General features: G+C 39.0%; 1 protein-coding gene across 13 annotated transcripts in view; it reads left to right on the forward strand.

Annotated features, from left to right (window-relative positions):
• Positions 1–17825, forward strand: part of ACTN2 (actinin alpha 2) — a 68498-nt gene that overhangs the window by 16156 nt on the left and 34517 nt on the right. For all 13 annotated transcript variants that reach the window (XM_075708190.1, XM_075708191.1, XM_075708192.1 and 10 more), the window contains exons 2-5: positions 8582–8696; positions 9987–10106; positions 16159–16245; positions 17345–17432. In XM_075708190.1, the coding sequence (XP_075564305.1) occupies positions 8582–8696; positions 9987–10106; positions 16159–16245; positions 17345–17432 (410 nt within the window). The remainder of the gene's footprint in view (positions 1–8581; positions 8697–9986; positions 10107–16158; positions 16246–17344; positions 17433–17825) is intronic.

Here is a 17825-nt window from a genome sequence, read left to right on the forward strand (position 1 = left end):
GTGCTCCATCCTGTGTTTTTGCAGTTATTTATTACTAGAGGAGGGCAGTACTTCAGACTTCTTGCTAATCGGCACCCAGCTTTCTTCAGGCTATTTCACTGATTTGTCAAGATAAGTTTGAATTGTAGCTCTGTCGTGAAACATGCTTACAGACCCATCATTATGCTGTCATATTCAAATGTTATAAGCATACACTCTATTCTGTCATCTAAATGAGTAAGTGTAGTATAGGAAACAGTTCAGGGCAGATTCCAACAGAAGTATACTTAAGCCCTTCTGCTTAATAGTGAGCCATTACTCACCATCAATAGGAATAAATTCTTTGACTTGTTAAACACTTTGTTTTTCTTCATATGGTTTTGTGTTTAGTTTTCCTCTTAGGTAAATAGCTCTCTGCTGTTGCAGCCAGCTTAGGTATGTGACATAAAAGAGATCTGGTTCTGTAGAGTCCTGGTGGGGGGACCTTTAAAATACTCTATCTTAACTAGTGGAACTAGGATGAATGGCTAGAGTTTAGATAGGCAAAATCATGAGGGGAGGGCATGCATGTACCTAAATGCAGGCTTAGAAAGGTAGCACAACCTAAGTTTTTTCTTGCTTGTCCTTGGAAGTTTAATTTTTTTAAATATAAGATTGGATTCTGCAGAAGTTGATGCTACTTGCCTAGTGAAATTTCCCACTTCTGTGTAAATAAAATATACCAAACCTTTTATCACCTATAAGACTGTGTTTCTCCCTTTATTATTACATTTGCCATGTGCACATTTACCACAGACCACTCTGGTCTGCTTAGGATAGTAATGTGTTAAAAACTATTCAGAATTAAAAGAACACACCAGAAGTAAACAGTAGGTTTTTTTTTCCTGACAGTTCCTTTGTCCTTCTAATTCCTTCACCTTAACAAATTGAGTAGGTTGCAGTTATATTGTAAAGATAAGAATGGGTAAAGTTATCTTGCATTTTTTATAATGCAAGGTAAAACCATGCCCATGCTTTTACTAAAGATTTTCATTGGATTCTTGCCTCTTTTATTTCTGTATTATTTTTCTGAGCAGAGTTCTCTTATTTGAGTGATTCTTGAAATTCTAAAAATGGAAAGTAGATTTAGACCAGAATTGTCCTGCAGATCCTGAAAACATTTTAGTTTCAAAGGGGATTTTAAACATCTCACGTGCTACTGCTTCTAAAATATCAATGTTTCTGATTGAAAATACATTTAAAATAGGCAGAATTATTTTAAACTGATAAAAATACACAAGCGGACAACCCTGTTGCACTGCATGTATTTTGAGAAGCCACACCTTTGGATCATACAGATGCCTGCTGCTGTAAAACTTTCATAAATGGGTGTCATTAACAGTAATGAAAAAGGAAGGAGCTTCCTTCAGGGGATAGAGCTGTTGTAGCATTATACTGATGGTCCATAAAAGTCCTGAGTTGTCTGAAGACTTACCTAAATTTTCATGCTTAAGACATGCTTCTCTCTTACATGTAAAGATGGGCTTATGTGCCTGAAAAGGTCTCTGTCTTTTCCAGCTATCTCAGGTGATCCAATAAAGGTATTATCTGCCTGCTCCGAATAAACCTTGCAATATTTTAACTGTTTTAGCCCCTCCAAAGACCTTGTGAAACCTCTTATCTGCCTTCCTTTCCTTCCTGTTCTTCCCTTATGAAAAAAAGGCTGAGGTGAGGACAGTGCGTGCAGTGACCCATACTGGATTTCCCATACATCTTGCTGCCTCCTGAGTTTTCTTCCATTTTAGACCGATGGGACAACATAACCTTTCTCTGTTGTCTCCTCTGAAAGAACGAACTAATGTCACTCACTTTGTAACAAAAGGCTCAATAATCTTCTTGACATTTCTTGGGGTTCAGCCATGCCAAATTATTCTTGAAGGGATATTTACATGCTCTGGGGTTTTTTGTTAATAGTGAGCACTGTAAAACAGACATGCAATCATTCAGTGCTGGGAGCGGGTTGCATGTTTTACAGGAAACCCTAGACTCGCATAGGATTAGGCCACCTGCTTTGTAAGGACTGAGGTCTCCCCAGGCTCTTCCATGCGAGCAAAATGCGGAGTGCTAGCAAGACATGTGCAATGTCCTGTGTGATGAACGCACCCCTTTGATGATGTCTCCTGTGAATGATAAAATTAAGGAACTGGGGTGAAGTTCCCTTAGTTACTAGAGCAGATCTGCTGACAGTGCAGAGTATGCTAGCATATCATCTCTGCCACCATCTGCTCAGCTATCTGGATGGATGTGCTGGAGCAGGGAGGGCTTTCCCCAACTTTGGATTTGGGGACCTTGTCATGGAGCTTCTACCAACTTGCTTTGTGAGATGGTTCTATGCTATCCTTTCTGTTGTTCCCAGGAATTTGGCTTTGACATACTGCCTATGATTTGAGGGTTTCCTTTTAATGACCTTTTGGAACATGCTAAACATTGCCCCTACCTTAGCCTTCGTGGCATCCTTCACTGTGCTTTCACTGTGCTTCATCTGAGTTGTTGCTATGCTCTGGTGTTTAGTGTTAAAATCCCGCTTTGCCTACAAAGTGTTTTGGCGTGAACAAGTTGTACTGGTGAACCACCTCTCCTGTTATAGTTACTCCAGTTATTTTACTAACATGTACCAATGCATTTAGGCTTCCACTGCAAGGGGAAATAAGAACAAGGGGACAGTTAATAATAATTCAAACCAACAAGTAAGATGTAAGATTTTATTTATTTTCAATTCATAAATATATACTCATGCACTTAATATACTGAAAGTACAGCTGATCTAGATATTCTAGGAACATCTAGAAGATGCCATGTGTCGTTCACATCAAGCTAGTTTATAAAGGCTGTGCAATTTTCTGCTGTGTTTCACGTTCATGCCCCTTCTTTTGGGAGCAGAATTAAATAATTAAGAGAACGAGGGCCAACGCAGACTGTATCCCAAGCCCAGAGAAAAGCCCTGATCCTGCAGTCATTAGAACACTGTGTGGACACAGGAGCTAGGAGATCGTGTTGCAGGTTCACAACTTATATTTTAAAACCTGGATAACAGACAGATGGGAAATTCTTCAAGGGGAAACCTCAGTCTGGCCTAGTGGGAATGTTCTGGCAGAGCTCTTTCAGTAACACCCTTGCCACGCGCTCGGAGCCAGTAATGTTCTGTATAGCTACAGAGTGAATCATTGCATCCCATTTAGCCTAGAAGTAATGAAGAACCTCAGCTAGCACAAGTAGAGAGGAAAAATACTTTAGAAGAAGGGCTGTAAAGCACAGTTTTAAGAAACAACTCTATCAGTCTGAGATAATTAGGGCTAACACATAGGTATATAAACAAATGTCTTGAATGTTTATATTTGAAGTTAACTTTCTTCAGGTGTGTTCTCCTGCTCTGGGTATTAGAATTTAAGGTTCACTTAAAATGAGTTGTGCTTCTGCTTTACTTAACAGACACGGGAAGTATTAAGTTTCCTATTAATGCAGTATTTTTCATAACTCATAGGTTAAAATTAGATTTTGTCTATATATTCTTATGTAAATGCTACAGAAGGGCTAGAAAGTCAAAAACCAAATGACTCGTGGGCCAGTAGCCTTTCTGGTAGGGGTACAGACAAGCAGACACATGCCTTTTAAAATCAGTATTAGTTTTTAAAACTTGTAAATATTATAGCAGGCAGAAATTGATTTGAGTTGGAGTGAGCGAAAGGCAGTGTTAACCTTTGTTATGAGATATACGTACTACACAGGATACGGGTCTCCAATCCTTTATTGGGCTGGATCCACTTCTCAATTTCAATTCTGAGTGCAAGTAAATAAATCTTCCTGAACCTGTAGTGTGCAAGTTACGCTGCTAGTTTGGTGATGTCCATTTTGGACTCACTGTCAGTGCCAAACTAGAAATTTACCCTGTATCTTCAGAAGGTAGAAGAAGTTGTCTTGTGACCCACCGATGGGTAACAATATTGGAGAGGGTGGTAACTGGTGCTTTCTCAATTCTCTTTATCCTATTATCACATGCGCATATGAAAGTTGTTATTATAGCATCTTGTTTTCTGGCTTTGAAGCACTATCAAAAGTAAGTTATCATTACACTCACATAAAAAGGATGTGTGGGCTTTCTCAGGACTGTAGGATAATTCAGCTCTCAAGAGATATCACTTTTTCCATCAAAGCATGTCCTTCATTGTGCATGTGTAAAAATATTTGCACAGAGTGGGCATACCCTATTATTTTTTGGCATTAGCTGGAGCTGATTGATAATTGATTAGGGATATGTCCTTTTTCTGCCCCTTGGTTGCAATTCTACTTGTCAGGCCACTTAATTTTACAAACTCTTAAGTGAATTACCAGAAAGGTTTTTTTTTCCTCAGGTACACACTTTACCATCACAGATCTATGAATCCAAATTATGGAGAATACGCTGTTGGCAGTCTTCACAATGAGGCTAAGTGGGCACAGAACATAAACTGCGCTCCCTTTTCTGGAGTTAGCTTTTCCAAAATAGACCTGTGACAGCAGTAGACAATTAATAGTGCATTAAGAGAATATTTACCTGTGGGACTGCAAATTGTTTGGCTTCCTGCCCTGCATCCCCTCTTCTGTGGTCTCTCATCTAAGAATGCCAGCAAAGTTTCTTTTGCAGTAACAACTTTGGAAAGGAGAAATATTTATTTATTAAATTTGTAGAGCTGCCTATGGTAAATAAATTCTAAAAAGAAATGTCTAGCTTTCTAGGCACTTATTTGTATCCCTCCTGGTATTCGGCTTGGTGCCTTCAGTCCTGCCTTGTTTTTCTGGGCAATCTGATACTCTGAAATGTGCTGTACAGCTCAGCAGAGAAAGGAATTAGCTTTGTCTAAGTCATTTAATAGCTTTTAAATCCCAGTGGATTACAAATTTGCAGGGTACTATATGCTGGCTGTATCTTGATCTCCAGGACTTAAACGTGCTTTGAATTGTTTCTTAATAACTATGAATAGAACTGTTAGTTAAAGCCAAAGCAGTGAGAACAAGTGGTATCACAATAAGAATAGGACAAGGGTTAAATAAAATGTGGATTGTGGAAACTGTTAAAATTTGCAAGTTAAGTTTTGCGGTAGCTTTAATACAGTCACTTACGGATTGCATCACTGAAACATAGTAAACACTTCCTCAAGTAGCATTCCTATAGCCATGTTTAGTCCCAGGAAAATAAGGCAGTTTGGAAGGCACCATGCTATGAAGAAGCCACATGCTGAGAGTCTGCTGTAAAGTACTGCAGTGACACTTTCCTTGAGGCCCAAGGCAACTGTCATAAGGGGGTAGCACTATTTCATGACCTGGTGCACTGGTAAAACAGAAAGCTCTAGAAACTGTAGTTTAGATAAAAGATCTAAGTCTCTTATTCTAGATACAGAAGATAATCTAAACTATCTAGATACAGATAGTCTAAATAAAGAATCCATGCACAGTAGAGTGCTTCGGCAGAACTGGTTATCTCATGAATAGAGGCTTTGTAGGTAATTCCATGTTTATCCTTCAGAATGCTACAATGTCAATGACAAACCCCAATACTACTGCAAAGAATCTTAAATAACCTACAGATATAAAAAGGCACCCCATAAAACCAGTGACTGTCATCAAACTATTTATTGAAAACAGCTCCTCAGCAGTAGTAGCATCTTTTCCCTGTTTATATCACAGCAACACTGGTTGCTTAATGTCTTCATAAAATGAACAAGATTGAGAAGAGAGTTTGTCTCTCAGCAAATTCAGTGCCGTTAAAATGTCTGTTTTCAAGAGAAACTATTTAAATTATTTGAAAACTTTGGGATCTTTGGATAAAACTTACGGGTTTTGTCTATCAGTGCGGCATCCAGTAAGTTGAATTGGCTGTTGTAGAGGCGAAGTGGACGACCACAGTGAGATTAGAGGTGGACAAAATTCCAATTTGCTTTCATGCATTTATATTTATATATGCATATATGAGCCAAGAAGCGCCAGGTTCCATTTCCTGTTAAGAAGAAGTAGCTTTCTTCACAGTAGGAACCAGATTTGCTCGACTGATGGCATCATTGCCATTTTAAACTCTTAATTAAATGAAAGATGGGGAAAACTCATTTACTTGAGTGGTACAAGGTCAGAATGTTCACCATAAATGTCTAAAAGAAGAGATGGAAATGGCTGAGGTTTTTCTTCATACTCCTCTTTGAGTTTAGCATGGTGTGCTTGGCACAATTCTACAAAGTGCAATATCTTGCATCATCATCTGAAGTGTAATTCATGAAAGGCTCATTCATTTACTGGTTCAGCTTTCTAATATTTATTGCCAGATTGCCATGCAAGGTTCATGTGCATTTACCCTTGAGTGCTTTCAGTTGTTTTTGCTGTATTACCATAATATTGTTCCTTCCAAGGATGCTTGTTACAATTTCTAGTATTTGCAAATGACTTAATGTGGTGCTAAGCCTTTTTAGATATATATCACTAGAACAAGATACTGCCTGAGGTACACAAATTAGTCTTATACACTAGATCCTAACCCTATACTGATCCAAACCAAATACCATCCTAAGACTCCATCATGTTGAGCCCTGAGGGTAGAGGTGCCTAATATCTCTGTTGTGATGCTTGATACACTCTGGTTTCAGGTCCCCTATGAGCTCAGTAAAGCTAGTTCCCTTAAAATGAGGAAAGTTTTACCTTCCTGAATGACTGCTTTTCAAGCTAATGTCCCTTTTTTAAAATAGATGTATTTGTAGAGATGCTTCAGCTGCAGCCGTACTTATCTCCATCTGCACACAGAATGACTTTCTTATGCCTCTACCTGCAACTTCACCCTCTGCAGGTCAACAGGACCCATGCCCAGAAGCACTTCCAATACCATCTTCTCTCTCCTCTTTTCTCTGGGTATCTAGAATTAGGGATTTCACTGCACAACTCCCCCATATCTATAGCACTTCTTGCTTCTTCCTTTCAATTGGAAAGGAGAAGTCCATAAAACTAAAGTTTAGCAAGCTGCTCCTTGTCACTGTAGGAGCTCTGAGAAAAGAGCCTAGCAAGCTGCACATAAATTCTTTACATAAGTTGAGTCAAACCCAACAATCGAAACGTTATTCTTTATCAGAAAGTTGCATTTTTAAGAACAGACCATTTTTGAAAATTCAGTCCATATCTAATTAAGGTCTAGAATTTACAAGATTCAGTTCCAGGGAAAGTTTTTGCCTTCATCTACTGGCCTTTCTTATTCTGTTTCTGAGAGATCCAAAATTAAATAGTCTAAAAAAACAAGCAAGAAAAAAAGAAGGCCAAAGGAAATTTCATATTGGCAATGGGGATTTAGGATATATTTGTTTTTTAAACTATTTACATTAAATGTTTTTAAAACTATGGTAATTGGAAATATCAAAAGAAGGGGAATTCCAAATATCTGATAGTTTTAAGTAGCTGAAGTCTAACTTACTGAAATGTATGGCCTTGTTGTATACCTTAGAGTTAAATACCTGGTGAAATACCTAGTAAATACAAACTTGCTTTATATATCTTAACAGACACTGAAAAGCAATGAGAATTTGTCAGAAGGCTGAGAAGTAATGGATATGTGAAAACAGACTAATTTTAACTACTAAATTTTATAGTAGCCTATGTTTTGATTTCATTCATACAAAATGTAAAGCGTATGTGACCTCTCTAGACCAATGGAGTTAGTTCCCCTTTTCATCTCTGCAAGTTATTCTCCATGGAGAGAGAAATGCTCATGATTGCTTTTGTGACCATTTTTGCCCTGCAAACTTATGTATCTGCATTTGTGTGTTTCATAAAGTTGTGGTAGTTTTCTGAAAATTATATAAAATGGTTTAAAAATAAACCCCTTTGTAAGGCAGGCCATATCTGTAGGGTCTGAATGTGAAACTTCTGCACTTGAATGATTGTAAACTTTCAAAATCCATTCTAATTGTCCACGTTTTGAAAAGGCATTCTGTTTCTCACTGTATTTAACAAGTAGGAGCAGATGCAATTTTGCTGGTATCCTTGCTGTATAAAGTCTCTCTTCAGTTACTTCATCCTGAAGAGTGTTCTCACAACTTCCTGCCTGTGAGAAATGCATGTTACTTGTCCCTGGCATAGATAATCTGTAGCAGAACTGTTTATCATGGCATGAATTCAAGTAGTAGAAGTTTTTGCTTCGGTGCTTGGTATTGCCTACGTTTTACTGTCACACAACTTCCTTTATGCTACATCAGTCTTTCTTTTCAGGAAGAATGTGTAACAGGTAAGTCTCAACATAAAATTATGTGTTCATAAAATGTTAAGTGTAGTAATAACTATTAAACAAGTTTTGCTTTTATGAGTAGATCTTTTTTGGGACGCATTTATGAGCAGAATCTAGCACAATATTGCTTCTAATCAAGCAATTCTTTGCATCCTCATGAACATCTGGGATAAGAATTTTGAACTCAGCGACATGTATAAAATGAATGGGAGTTGGACATCCAAATTTCTAAGGCAGTAGTGAAAATCTCAGATGCAGTGTTTACTCAGATGGCTTAGCAGTTGTTTTGGAAAATGCCTGGTTGACGAGTATTTTTTTTAATTACTATTACAGACCTTTACAGCCTGGTGCAATTCCCACCTCAGGAAAGCAGGCACGCAGATTGAGAACATTGAGGAGGACTTCAGAAACGGCCTCAAACTGATGCTCCTCTTGGAAGTTATCTCAGGTTGGCTAAAATAAAGCTTGCTATGTATTTACACCATGCTAACTGAAACAATCTTAAAAGATCAAAAATTGTTACACAATTCAGAACAGTGAACACAAACCCTAAGTAGGCTGAAAAGTGAGAGAAGAAACACACTCTGTAAGGGAGGAAAAAAAAGCTCTGCTTTTTCCTTATCTCCAAAATCTTCTGTTTTGTGCTTGTATTCCAGGATATCACAGTGTATCAGGGTATCACTGACATCACAGTGTTGTTGGACAAACCACAAACACTGAGGACCTGGTCTTAGCCCCTAACAATTAAAAAGCCTTTACACTTAGGTTACAAATTAATTTTATTCCACTTTTGTACTAAAAGTTTTGCTTTGCTTTTAATGGCTTTGTTGGATGGACCAATGCTTTCAAAAGTGAGTGCCTAAAGTAAAACTAGATCAGTATTTAGTCACAGGTTAAAGGCCTCATCTTTCAGAAAGGTGGAACATTCAAGAACTCCTTTTAACTAACTGATATAAACTCACTATCACCCATTTTATGTGTTATTCAGAGGGGCAGAGGTACACTCAGAATGCCCCTGAATGGGAATAGCTCAAATTACACACAATAAAGGTGAAAAAGGGCATGAAGATTTTTAAGATGTCTTTATGGAAAAGACAGCTTATGTTTCTGCTGGAGACTTCATTGGGAAAAGAAGATCTTCAAATGATCACTCTTCATGAAATGGAGAGTCATTATTTTCAGAAATCATTCTTTGTGATCATTTGAAAAGATAAGTTCCTTCAAACACATCGGCCTATGCTCTGAAATTAGCTGCTCTGCTGTACTGGATGAGGTTGTTAAAAGCCACAGTTCCTGGTCAGATGTGGAGGGATGCTATGGCTAATCTGCTGGATAAGAGTCCAGCCTCTCTTTACATTCAGGCAGGTAAGGGTGATGAGCTCTGAGAATATCCTGCCTTCTTAATATTCAGCTACTCTAACACAGGCAGTAGCAATGAACCAGAAGTTGAGTAGCAGGAAACATTCACACATCTTCCAGATGTTTAAGGCACACTTAAAAATTTTACTCTGGTTTTACTGCTATATCAGAAAGATCTAAGTCAGATGTTTCGACATTTGAATTTTCTCTTCAGCGCTCTGTTCAAAGCAATTTGATATTCATTCAGAAAAATACCTGTTAAAATAACTGCTAACTTGTAGACAGTGTTCAGGGCATGTTCACTCTTGAGTTCTAATCGCTTGGGTGTCTGTAGCCAGGTGTATGTAACAATAAACACATTAAATTTGTTATTCTACAGGGGAACGACTACCGAAACCAGACAGAGGGAAGATGCGCTTCCATAAAATTGCTAATGTCAACAAAGCTCTGGATTATATCGCCAGCAAAGGAGTGAAACTTGTGTCAATTGGTGCAGAAGGTACGTGACAGAGCTTGACAATGCACCTGACTTAGATCCTAGGCATTCACATTGCAAAAAAGTCTGACAGAGACCAAATTGCGTGGGCTGTTCTCTATATATGGTGCCTCAAAAATCCCTTAATATTGATTGCTGACCTATATCTGTGAAAGGACGAGAGGTGGAAATTTATGGACACGTGGAGAGGGATAGCGGTATAAATGGGCTCCAAGATTAGTTTATCTCCAAGGTTAAATTGAACTGTCTGTGTTTAAGTGGGTGTTCAGATAATGATTTCTTCTTTCAGAGCATTATGTTTTTCCTATACATTATTAAAAATAAGGAACTCCTTTAGAAATCTTTGGATTCTAGGGTGCACTTTATCCAATCTGGGATCTTCTTTTTATCTTTAGGAGATATTATTCAGACAAGACAAAGGCTGACCACTACCAGGTAGCTGGGACCTACTCCCATTTTATAATGAGACTGACTGTGGATGAAGCTGTGTTTCTAAAGTTCAGATGTAGAGTTAAGGGAGTGATCAAAAGAAGTTATGGTAGCTGGGGAGAGACTGAACATATGAAGAAAGTGGGGCTGGATGTTGTTTACTAAAGTTATTACTTTGTTATTGTTCTGTTGTTCAGGTAGTTAAATAAAAACATGCAGTTGGCTAGCTAAATGCTGATAGATGTAAACTCTGAGCAAAAGAAGGCAGGCTCTCACTGCAAGTGAACCTGTGCCTCCTATGAGATTCAATTCATTGTTTAAAAAGGACAAAGGTCTGTCTAGAACTACCTGCTCCATGGAGGTATTTCCATAATGCTTTGCATAGCCATTACCATACAAAGGAGTGATGTGTCTAGCATGATACCCAACTACTTTTGATTCCGTAGCCTCAATGATGTGCTGTCCATTCTGGGCGCAGCCTATAACATGTTCTTAGGGCAAAACTTTGGCTGTAACCTCAGTATCACAGTGAGAAGCACTAGCTATATTCTATTCACATTGCTAGGCCTTTTTAGATTTATTTATGAGCCTTCTTGTTCTGTTTTCTGATTTCTCCAGGCTTACATATGTCCTTATTCTGGCTTTCAAACTTTGATCTCAGGGAGCTTGCTGTAATTATGGCTGGAGCAGGAAGATTCATTAGGTGGGATAGCAGCATCTGTAGAAGTAATGGAGAGATCTATCAGCATTCATTGATTCCACAATGGTTTGACCTAGTCTGCTTGGTTCTTCAAGTATCGTTCACCAAATGTGTTCCATTTCTAGATCTAGAACTCCAAAATCCCAAGAAATGGGTGTTCTCTGGGCAGAGCATATGTTTGAACTCACCCTTTATTCATTTGAGACTGAACTGGGTGGGCCATCTGAGTCCAAATCTATACCATCTATCTTTAGGCACGTAACAGAGACCATTTTGGGGGAATATATTATCAGTGAGGAGAAACAGGCAATTCCCAAAGGCACTTCAGATCTCAGAAGAGCTCTACTGCATTTCAGAGATGCATGGCTCCCTCCATCAGTTGTACAGGCAGTCAGGGGCAGCTGAGCCCTTTGCTCAATTAAATGAAGTGGGATGGAAAAATATACCACTACCCTAAACCTCTGCAGTTAAGGTTATTCTGAGAGTGACATGGCATTGAACAGACAGCAGAGGGTACTGAAGAGACAATTTATGTGTGGAAATGAAAATTAAGAATTCAGAAGCCTGTTTGAGAGCTGGCGCAGAAATACTGAGAGTACAGAGTGTGGAGCAAATCATGGTAGTTTCTGTCATGTCATGCTGGGATTCTGAGGCTTCCTGACTGAAAACAAGAGTGCAGCAAAAGGAGTACCTTGTGGGACAGAGTGGTTGTTCTGTGTGATCACAGTTTGCACAGTGTACTAATTTTTTCACACTTAGGTGCTTCAAGCAAGGCTGGAGTATTTAAACCGAGATACATCAGCTCGTATCTGCCCCTGAAAGGAGCAGCCCAGCCCTCTGCACTTCCATCTCCCTCACTTTACCCTGCTTATTGCTGCTCATTACTGCCAGGGTGCTCAGACTAGGGAGCACCGCTTGAGCACTTTCTATATCACCTGAAGGCAAAGCATCTGGGATAGCTCAGATCAGCCATTAAAAGCATTTAAACTAACCCTGCTGTTCTCCTTGGCAGCAACTGGCATGAGTTTAGATGCTCTGTGATAATGGGTAATTCCCTCTGGGAGGGAGGCAGGAACAAGAGGCAGCAAGCTCATCCAGTTTCTCAGCCAGTTGCTGCAAGGTGATGTCTGTCCATGCACTCAATATTTCTTCCTGCATGTAACAGCAGGCCATAGTTAGTAAGCCAGGAGATTAAGTTCTTGGCTGTGCTGCAGGCTTTTATTGCCTGTTTCTGGAATTCTCAATCTGTAAAATGGAGGGATTGGAAGCAAAAATTTATTCATTAGCATTAAAAAAAAGTTTTAAATGCTTGGATAGAAGCACAGGAGAAAAATGCACTGCTACTGTCATAGCTCAGCTGCAGAGAGGAACCTGTCATTGTAAGACATTGCACTATGTCAAGTACGGCTACTAACACACATTAGATTACATCCATGTGGGCAGGAGCAGATAGATTCGTGTGCCTTCCACTCCTACTCTAAACAGGCTGAACACAAACCCAGCTCTGGCCCAGGCGTGCTTCGTGCTCTGTTAAGTTTACCACATCCCCTCTACTAAATTTGTTATCTAAGGCACAGTGCCGTGCTGATGCAGCAATGCAGTATCACATCTGACTGGGTATAGTTTCACAGCGTGGGACCTCTGGCACCAGTATGTGTTTAAAAGTCCCTGTGCCCCCTTGTCCTGCATACTTGCTCCCACACTTCACAGCCCTACCCTATCACTTGGGCTGACAACTGTTTCTGGAGCTATGCTGGAGACTGGATAAGCAATCTGATCTGGTTTTAAAACAGACTTCACCTCTTTTTTTTGCTTTTGTTGCATTTTTCAGCATTGTTGACTGGGCAGCCATTATAGTATGAAGATGGAATGAATGCCAGCAAGGAGGCAGAGCACAGGCTCCTTAAGCTTCTTGTATTGTTATCAAAGTCCTTAACCCCTTAACTCACTGGCCCTATGTGTGAGCATGGGGCACATGGGCTTGTCTGCACCCATCTGTTTGGGCATTCTCTGAGTTACATGGATGCTTTGAATACTTTTTAATTTCCACAGCATGGAAGTTTTGTATCTAAATCTGCTGAGGATCATGTTTTATTATCCGACATGCTGACTGGTGAAGAGCATGTAGGCCCAAGGGGACCAACTGGCATTTAAAATGGGGCCTCAAAACAAAGATTAAACTGCAGTTCCTGGGGGACATCAGTACAAAGTTCAAATGAATATTTTTAAGGGGCCAGGGATGTTCTTTAAGGTCATCATTACTGTTCTGAGGCTGACTTCCTTGGGCTGTCTCTGGAGTGGAAAGAGAGAGGTGATCACCTTTAACTGTGACGCTGAGCAGAAGCCCAATTTAGCTACTCTGATCTGTCTTGTGGAAGAGTCTTTCTCTCCATTGGTGATGAAATGAGACTAGAGAGTCAAGAAGCTGAAGCAAAACCTGTGAAAGTAGTCCTGATGAGCTATTCACAGTCCAGGAGTTAGAAGTTTTCTCCTAAGTTTTAAAAAAGTCCAGTAACTCCATTTGCAAGGTAATTGTGTCCTGAATAAAATGAACTGGTATATGGAAAACCACAAAAGATAAGTATCCTGTTAATAGGAAACACTTCTGTATTGCTTTTCTGGGGGCCAGGAGAAATGTTAAAGACCAAATGATCTGTGAATCTGCTACAAGAAGGTTAGAATAAAAAAAAAAAAGCCAAAGCAGAATAAAAAAACGAAACTAAAACATTTGAGAACTTACTACACTGCTTTTTCCTTCTCTCCTTTCCTGTCCTCATAGGTCAGCAAGACCTTTTTCCCCAGAAAGCTGTAGCTTTGCATATGTGAGGTGTAGGAACTATATTCCTCCCAGTGCAAACAGGCAGTGTGAAGAAAATAATGAAGTCTTCTATTGAACAGTAGAGGAAAATGATAGGAATGAACCAGTATTTTTCTATCACTGATGCTTTTCAACATTCAGCAACTTTGTTTTCCTTCTGCTTAGATACTTTTCCTTGTCTTTCATACATACCTTTTTTTGTGTTTTATGCTAGTAGCAGATAATGAGAAACCAAAGCTGGCAAATCGCTTGAAAATTCTCCTGAGGCACAACATAGAAAATTCAGTCTCTTGCTCTTTCATTCTGTCTGTGTATACATACAGATATGTAAATCAAAATAACGATGTAGTGATTATGCAAATGCATGAATTGATTGCCTGATAATCACCAATGCCTCCTGAGTGTTTAAATTCATTTATTTTACATTTGAAGGAATTCTTCTTTGCTGTATATACATATCGGATCAAAATACAATGAAATACTTGACCGAGGAGGAGGGAGGAGAGAGAAGTAGCTACATGCCCTAATTGCCATTTGGTCTTTTTTGGCTGAAAGAGTTTAGTTTTGAGATTGAATAGACTTGAGGTCTTTCAGGGCCAATAAGATAGTAATAATGCCTGGAAGGCAGGCAAAGTGAGGTAAGAATTCTGGAAAATTAGTGTAGAACCCAAAGGAAAAATAGCTATTCATATATAAGCTTGGATTATCACACTAGCAAAGTAAGTATAGACTAGTGATGGGTGACATATCTCCTACCACATTTGTTGATTCCATAAGTTCAAATGACAGCTTGTGTCACATACTAGTGCAATTTAACATGTATCTCAAGTCTCGAAGCTAGCAGCTGCTTTGTTCTGTAAAAGTTTCCCCTGGATTCAGGCAACTTCTAAGTATCAGAGTGACTGCATTTTGTGCTGGCACCTCTACTGGCATTTGATGTTAAATTGAGGAAATTCCTCCTTGCTGCAAGTTCCTCCTGCTCCTTCCCCAGAACACCAGTGGGCCCCTAGGCAGCCACAGCTGCTCCACTTTTTGAGGAAGCCTGGAGGTGACTTTCAAGCAGGGGAGCAGCTGGTGCCTTCCCTGCTCCACTGCTCTTTTGGTGTGAGGTGACTGGAAAGGCAGTCTGCAGTTCCCTTCTCTCGTTGTCCCACCTCTTACACTTCCAGTGCTGGACCCTCCTTATAGCCGCACTATGTTCTTCTGAGTCTCTCACCATACTTTTCAGATTGATTTAACATTATCACCACACTCAAGTGATCTGGCAGTACATTTTTTGGTGGTGAGAAGTTTAAGTGGTATCACTGTTCATATTACAACGTAGGAGCACTGGATTCTGACTTGGCTTGTGGAAGGGGCTCCCACGTGTGTGTGAGAAGGGCTGGAGAAAGCATCTTCCTCGTGTCCTGTGTTGTAGGTAGACTTAAGCAGTCTTGAAACAAATTGAAACCCCAGAGGTAAAAAATCCCATTTTATATTAAAGATAAATAAATGTGCATAGGCATCAGAGCTGTAAGACATTACAACCTCATGGCCATGTTTCTGAATTGCTTGGCAGGAAGCTATGTAGCTTAGTCTCAGGAGTTGCTGTGTCTTTTGAGCTGTTCTTCATACCTAGTCTGTGCTGGCACTATAGGTAAAATTCTCAAAACAGTCTAAACAGTATAGGGGGATTTCTGAGTACCACTGTATTAAAAATAATACTGTTAATGTCCTGTAGTTTCTTAAAATTTGGGGTAAGACCATATTTTTTTCAGTTCCTTTGTATTTGAAAACAGTCAGGCTGATACTGTTCAAACTTTGAATAAGTATTTCCCCTCAGCCTCAAAGGTAAAGATTTGAGACAGTTACAGCTACCTGGAGAGAAGCCTTTTAGCATGGAAGAGCTGAAGTGACCTTAACCTCAGTAATCTTCAGTCCTACTGCCAGGGTAGCACAAGCATGAGTTTGTTGAAAAATGAACCCAGATGAACTCTGTGTAGATAAAGAGTTATGGTAGAAATATAACGAATTTATTAAATACAATACAGTATTTATAGAAATATATGATTAAAATAAGAGAAAATGGAAAATTCTAAATACTTCTACTATCGCTTTTTTCACCGTAGAAATTGTTGATGGCAATGTGAAAATGACGCTGGGTATGATCTGGACTATCATCCTTCGCTTTGCTATTCAGGATATTTCAGTGGAAGGTAATAGTAATGCAACTATGTTAAATAATTAGGAAATTTGTTTAAAGACATTTTTATATGAATTGTGCGCAAGTGAGATGAGTGTTTTAAAATATTAATTATTTTTTCACAGAAAATGATACTGCAAGTTCCCTACCTGGTGACAAAATTGATTTCTGGAGGGAAAACGTAATTACTCTCCTTATCCTGAGAGAGACCTCAAGCCAGCTTTCTAAATGCAGAAGATCTGGGCATGTCTTTCAGTTATAGAGATAGAAACATGCCTTTGTTTCTGAGCTTCAGTGGCCTGAAACTATGCTGTACCCTGTATGGTGGTCTTATTTCCAACATACTTTTTCAGTCCTGTCCATTTCTCACATTCTTTGCAAATATTATCTGATTATATCCCTCTTATTTCTATCACTTTTTTTTCCCCCACTGCTTCAGAATTTTTTTTCTTAACTTTCACTTGGTAACTAGCTCCAGAAAGCATCTTGTTGTTACAATACTCTTTAAATCAAAGGTATGCTGTGAAAAGTGTAGAATGCTAGAAACTAATCTCAATTTTCAACAAAAGTAGAGCCAATTCAAGCGCTGCATGCTGTCCTGCCTATAATTTGTGGGACATTAAATGTGGACCTAATGGTCTATTTGATCTTTTCCATCCTTTACTTACGCATTCAGATGCCCATAGGGTTCAGATAATGAACGCATTTCTTCAGCACTTATACCTCCCCATAAGCTCCTCATGGACTGAAACTACAAGCATATTTCATGTGGGCACCAACACAATCTTTTATGTCTAGTTCTATTATATTTGTATTGGGTATTTTTCTCCAAATATACATTCTGCTGTCCAACGAGTATAATTTCTTAAACTTCTAATATCTCAGAATTATTGTCCAGCCTGAGACTCTAGTCTGAGTTGTTCCAGTTGAGCTGATCTCTGTGTCCTAAGGGAGCCCCATTAGTCCATTTGTATGAGTATCCTTCAGGATTAAATGTTGGCTTATGCCAACCAGTTTCAGGTGGCTGACCACATTTAAGATGACAAAAAAATTAATCACTTGAGCACTTTTTACATTTTTCTTTTTTTTTTACTCCCTGGTGTCTTTTACAGAGACCTCTGCCAAAGAAGGGCTGCTGCTGTGGTGTCAAAGAAAAACTGCTCCTTACAGAAATGTGAACATTCAGAACTTCCATCTTAGGTAAACTTCCATTATTTCAAGGGGTAGAAGCAGTCTAAAATATTTTAGGTCAAATTTTTCCAACAGTTGTGTAGGTATATTTCTGACAGGAGAATTTAACTCTTCACTGTTAGCTAGACTTTTTTCAAATTCTCATGCTCTATCTTCAGAGTCTTATTTTGGTTAGCCTTTGGCATTATATACCATGGCTTCCATAGTTACTATTTAAAAGAAAAAAATCCCTACTGCATACAGAATGACCATATTGCATTATTAGAGGTCCTTGGTATATGGGAATATTTGAGTATCTCAGCATAGTGACTTGGCAAATGACTGCTTTCAAAAGAGAGCCACTGTAGGTATAGACTGTTCTTGGCAAAAATACCAATGCGTTGAGCATGCAAATATCTCATT

The sequence above is a fragment of the Pelecanus crispus genome, chromosome 3, assembly GCF_030463565.1.
Source record: "Pelecanus crispus isolate bPelCri1 chromosome 3, bPelCri1.pri, whole genome shotgun sequence".
Classification (NCBI taxonomy): domain Eukaryota; kingdom Metazoa; phylum Chordata; class Aves; order Pelecaniformes; family Pelecanidae; genus Pelecanus; species Pelecanus crispus.